General features: G+C 41.7%; 1 protein-coding gene across 1 annotated transcript in view; it reads left to right on the top strand.

Annotated features, from left to right (window-relative positions):
• Window positions 1–278: 278 nt before the first annotated feature.
• The window catches only part of SPATA7 (spermatogenesis associated 7), a gene marked incomplete at both ends in the record, with an annotated part of 43,965 nt that continues 38,243 nt past the window's right edge, over window positions 279–6,000 (top strand). The window contains one exon of the mRNA XM_082000981.1: window positions 279–318. Within this exon, the coding sequence (XP_081857107.1) occupies window positions 279–318 (40 nt within the window). The remainder of the gene's footprint in view (window positions 319–6,000) is intronic.

Below are 6,000 nucleotides of genomic sequence, written 5' to 3'. Positions count from 1 at the left end.
AGAGGGCACCCGCAGCGCCCTGTGCCTCCTTCACCCCGCCAACCCGGCGCTGGGGCTGCGAGAGCGGACACCCCTCACAGCGAGGCCCAGAGGCCGCGGGCGGGGGCCGGGGCGGGGCGCAGGCCTCCCCGCTCGGCGCCGCGCTCCCGTGGCCATGGCAACGCCGGAGGCGGCCAAGCCAGGCCGCGGCGGGCCGGGCCCAGCGCCCCGCCCCGCCCCGCCCGCCCGCAGCGGCGGACGAACGGCCGTTGCAGCCGGGAGCAGGCCCGGCCGGGAGCATGGGGCTGAGGATGGAGAGCGGTAGCAGGCGGAGCCAAGGTGCGAGGGGCTCGGTGGCGGCTCTACGGCCGAGCGGGGGGCGCGGGAGGCGGCGGGGCGGGGGCTGCCTGCTCGGCGGGGCGCGCTGCCGCCCGGCCTCCGCTGTGCCAGCCGGGCGTTGGGGGTGCCGGGCGCGGCCCGTCTCCAGCCGGGAGCTGGGGGCAGTCGGAGCCTCCCCCTTCCCCGCTGGCGTGTGACTGGGGGCTGCGGCGGCCCGCTCCAGGCGCCGTGGCTCTTGCAGCTCGGCTGCTCTCAGCTGTGCCCCTTGTTTGTCACGCGTGGGGGGCTGGGCCCGGGGCCGGGCTGTGAGGCAGCGCTGCTTGTGCCGCCCGTGCGGCGGTGGGAACAGCCAAGTGCAGGCGCTTGCCCTCAGTGAGCGAGGCTGGACAGCTGGGGCTGTGAAAGGCTACACAGAAAACCCCTGAAAGGTTTTAATTCTCCTAGAAACGTGGCCTTAAATTGTCCAGCTTCCAGCCAGCATCACAAGTGTGCCTATGTATTGTAACGACGTTTAATGCTGCTGTGGTGAATGTTTCAGGCTGCCAGTATCAGACGCTTCATTTCCGAGGCCTAAATTTCTGTGCTGTTTGGAGTCAACTTTTTTCTTCTCCAAAACTGGTATTCATGGGTTACAATGGATTTTACCCTCTGTGTAGAACAGCACTTACATCGTGTTTGGATGTAGACCCAAGTTTTTTTGGTTTGGTGGGATTTTAATGCAAGTATAGTTGAAAAAGAAAAAACTCAAAAGCTTTGAAGCTTTTATAAAGTGATTCCTTACCCAGATTTAACGAGCTGTGGACTGCTCTTGTGTTCTGTTCCTATGAATAATCTTGCTGTGGACTGCTCTTGTGTTCTGTTCCTATGAATAATCTTAGGGGCATTTGTAATTCATGATGAAAACAGGCATAGACATGCAAAAATGTTTGCACAAGCCAACTGTGGCTCTTGGAAAATACCTAAAATATTTTCAGATCTGAACTGGATTATATGCATACTATAAAACAATGGTAGGAATTATTCAGTGCGGCACTGTAATGTCAAAATCATACATACCTGTATAAGGTCAGATTCTCTGAGATAATGATATGCTTTCATGTTGCATTTTGGTGCCAGTTCCAGTCTTTGGAAATAGTGATGGATGTCACTCTAGAAGATGTCTGATATCAAAGTAGAGTTTGAACATGCATTCTAATACTACATGGGGAATATGAAATTCAGAGTAAAAACTAGTATCTTGTGTACCCAATTTTTATGCTCTCTTATGTGTTGTGAAGGCAATTTTATTACAAATTTATCCTTTTTCTGATTATTACTAATTTTTATTCTCAAAATATTTTTACAGACAATCAGAAAACATGCTGGTTGTCTGTTGACTATGAAATGAGAATAAATAGCATGCAAGATCTAAATTTCATTCAGGTTGTAGCAAGCTTTGCATGAATGACTCCTGTTTTTTAAAAAAATAAAATTAGTTCAAAAGTAGGAAGGAATGAATGTGTGTGTTTACACGGGAAGCTATTGTTTGGCTGCATAGAAGTTATCATTGAGCCAGTAGTTCGTGAATGAACATCCCAATGTCTAGTTTCACTGACACACGGGAAGAATCCTTACAGGCAACAGGGATTAGCACAGGCAGAGATACTAATTCCTGTCAGTGATCTAACCTAGAAGTCTGTGTGCCTGAGTAAACTTGGCAGAACAGCCATTGGATTGCTTGCAGTTTATGAAAGAGACGGAACACATCGTATTTGTGGTTTCTCTATAAGACAGTTGTCCACGCACTGTCTATCCAGAACATTAATACAGAAGAAGTGGGATACCCTATTTCATGTCCTGGTATACACTATGCAAAGTTTCTTGTTCAGAGATGGCCTTGTCGTTGTAAAGAAAGAACCAAAATTTTATACTTGTTTTGTATCAGGGTTTCTGTTTTGTCTAGTGAGAATATTGCTCAAAAAGGGAAAAAAAAAGTTTAATATATTTGTCTATATAGAATTTGCATGTAGGTCTTTTCAAAGTTCAAATAAAGCTGAGATTTTTTCCCCCCATAAAAATATTGAAGAATTAATCCTTAATGTTTTTCCCTAATTCTAGGTATAAACCTCCAAGTTATTTACTGTAGTAATTTCAGGAGTCAGTTCATACAGTCACAGATTTATAGTATGATGTAAAATAATCTGAATACTGTAATTCTAAACCAGCTTTGTTGTATAAATCCAGTTTTCTGTATTGGGCTGTTTAATTCCCACAGCCAGTGATTGGCACATACCCGAATAGCAATGAAATCATATGCTTATTGTTAATAAATGACACACATTTGTGTCACTTTTATCTTGCAACAATGGGGAAGTCACCATTATTGCTGCCCGGAGGCTACTGTTAGGTTTAGGCAGTTTGCACAGCCTTCAGTGACTCTAAAACAAAATTAAAATACTTCACATATTTACAGACAACACCATCTTATTTAGATTTTTCTTGCATTGCAGGAAATCCTTGCACTAATCTGACTGAAGCTGCAAGGGTTTTAACACACATCTGTGACTTTTGAACTGCATTCGTTTGGTAATACAGTTCAATTTTTTCAGAAGCTGAAGTTGCCTTTGACCAGCAGGGAAGTTGAAAAAGAATCTATTTATATCTTCAAAGAAGGAAGGGCATTTAGAAGTTATATTTGAAACATAATAGTACATTTTAACTGAAATTGGGAAATGTTAATCACTGTCCTTAATTTTTTACCAAATGAAAACCTTGGCTCAGCAAATCACTTAAACCTATGCTTAATTTGCCCATTAGCCAAAAAGTCTATTAAGTGAGTTTTAGCCACTTAATGTGACTAATTTCATCTCAGTTCAGCAAATAATTTAAATCTGTAGTAAGACTTAAGTACCTGATTGGTCCCGTTTCATTGAAGATTTCTTGCATGCTTCAAGTGAAATATGTGCTAAAGTAAACAGGATTCAAATCATTAACCCTAACAGCTATTTTGCTCCAGACTGTACCCTGCAACTTTCTCTGAAGTACAGTGGATCAAGGTTTCTCTGCTCTCCATTCTGGGTGAGGCTGGCTGTGCCATAGTTTTGCTAATGCGTTTTCCGTTCGAAATATGAGGGGCTGGAAGTTAATAACACTAATGGGGAAGGGAGGCTTCCGTGTAGGCACAGATTATACTAGCGAGATTTTTTCCAGTATGTATAGAAGAGTCTAAATATAACGTGTCTACACATTTAGATGTATACATATATTTTATCTGTTGGTTGGTTTGACAGTAGATATTGAAACACCTTCAAAATGCATGTTCATGGGATGCCATAATGTTGAGTTCACGTAGCAGTAGAAACCAGCAGATACATTCATTTGTCATGTAGGACGTGCTCATGAGCTAGTGTTCTAGCACCCTTGAATAATAGCACCGTTCCCAGAGGAGAATTGTTACAGCACATGGTAGTGTATACTCGTGGATTACTCTGTGCCATCTTGCACAGGCATAACTATCCAGTGAACTCAGGTTAGTAACCTTTTAAGCCAGAATTTTCTAAACTGTGATATGAGTATTGATAGTTGTACACATATCACTTAAAAGTAGCGTACGGTCACTCCTGGAACACCATCCCTTGCATACCCTCCTAGAGAATTGGAAACTGCTGGTACCACTGCTAACTCTAGAGATGCTGCCCAAGTGAATGATGATAGGACTGACTTACGTTCATTTGCTTCTGCCTGAAATTTGTATAACAAAATGTGCCGCTGATACACACAGCTGTTTGCTCTATTCATACTCCAAAAGCAGAAACAATAACCTGCATCCAAAACTTCCCTTAATGATCATGTGAAGCCTGTAGCTAGGAAAATTGGAACAAATATTTTTCAAGAATTACTTCATCAAATATGATTCAGTTACCATATTTGAAGGCTACTGTACGCTACTATTTCATTTGATTTCTTACATTTGTCAAAGGAGGGTTTGACTCTTGAAACTGAAATATGATTTTGATTGCATGTTTTTAATTTATGCAGAATACTGTTAGATTATTAGTTGTAAAGGACTGAGAGACCTAACTCTTGGGCATTAGGAGTAGGTGTAAAGAAGAGCTTTTGTGTAATCCAGCATAGTAAGTGTATAAATAGCATCCATCTAATTAATGGCTAAGAAGATTATATATGGTGCATATGTCAGGGAGTGATACATTGTATCACTTTCATCATATTTTGCCTCTGACACAAATGATCCCATGCAAAATTCAGATGGAACGTTTGGGACTTTATTTCAAAATCAGGGTATTGTAGCTGCTTGGGGCTTTATTCATCAAGTTTTGCTTCAGAAAATTTAGAAAATAATGACTATTTTTTTCCACTGGTGTATTCTGCCATTTCTTAACAAATCTTAAACATGATCCTGTTAAAGCAGGCTTCACATCTAAGACTTTATACTCTCAGAATTTATAGGAGTTTTGTTATCACTGAAAGCAGAAATGGGTCCAAGAGGCTTCTGTCTTGCTTGCATGAACAGGAAAAAAAATACAGGTGTGATTATGAAATGCTCAGTTTTGCCTCACTGCACGTTTCAAATAAAATGGAATACTATCTGTATTCAGTAACCAGCTAAATCTAAAGCCATGTTTGAAGGTCCTTTGTGATTGCATAGGTGCTGCGGAAAAGTAGTGGAGACTTGCCGTGTTCTAACCTGTTCTCCTAAAGGAGGAGGGTGGGTCACTGCTGTCTGCTGGCCTTTCCCTCCTTCCAGTTCTGCATCTATTAGCCGACTTCATCCATTTGTGAGTAAGAAGTAGGTACTTAGTGGTCAGTGGCTGGGTAGGAGAAAACCCAACGAATCAATATATATTTTTCTAGAGGAAGTCATTCTGTTCTGTGTTCATTCCCAGATTATGCAACTAGAGGATAAGAACTAGTCAGCCAAGGATAAGCAACCGGAGAAGCTTAAACTAGGTGACCAATTATAACACCTATAGCACCTCATCAGCCACAGTAGGGGATATTAGAGTGATGGGGGAATGACCGCAGGTAAGGAAAAGGCAGCAAACGGGAAATTGAAAAGAGTTTAGGGGGTATGGTAGGAAGATGTAAGCCACATTGGTAGGAAAGCAGGGCTCATTAGTAGTACTACTAATAGGGCTTCCTATTCTTCTTTTTTTTAAAGTATATCATCATGCTAATATAAAAGAAAAATAATTAAACATAGAAAAAATAGTTTCCTATTTAAATAAATCAAATTTAAATCCAGTCTGGATTTTCATAACCAGGTTAATGTCTTAATGCACTTTGAGAAAGCAGTGTTTACTCTGTATATTTCAGTGTTGTATTCATATGCACAACAATTTCTGTAGCATAAAGACTTAATGGATACTCAGATTTAAAAATTCTCATGGTACCAACATCCAATATTTCAGGTCCTAATTTCATTGCTTTAAATATGACCTTTTCAGATGTGTTAGATTAGATGCTTGAAGGAGCTTCCATCACTACTACTAAGTCATTCAGGATTTCACAGAGATTATTTAAACTACTTCTGTTCTTTCCTCAGTGTGTGTACAGCATTAGTACTGTAGAATACTGTTAGTGTGTACAGAGTTAGAAGAGTGAATCCATAGAAGGAAGCCCACTGAAAAGATGACTAAACTAGTCAATAGAACAAGGGTGGTAGTGATAGAGCATCCTTGACTT

Source organism: Phaethon aethereus, assembly GCF_964289735.1.
Source record: "Phaethon aethereus genome assembly, chromosome: 5".
Taxonomy (NCBI): domain Eukaryota; kingdom Metazoa; phylum Chordata; class Aves; order Phaethontiformes; family Phaethontidae; genus Phaethon; species Phaethon aethereus.
This window is presented reverse-complemented; position numbering and strand designations above follow the sequence as displayed.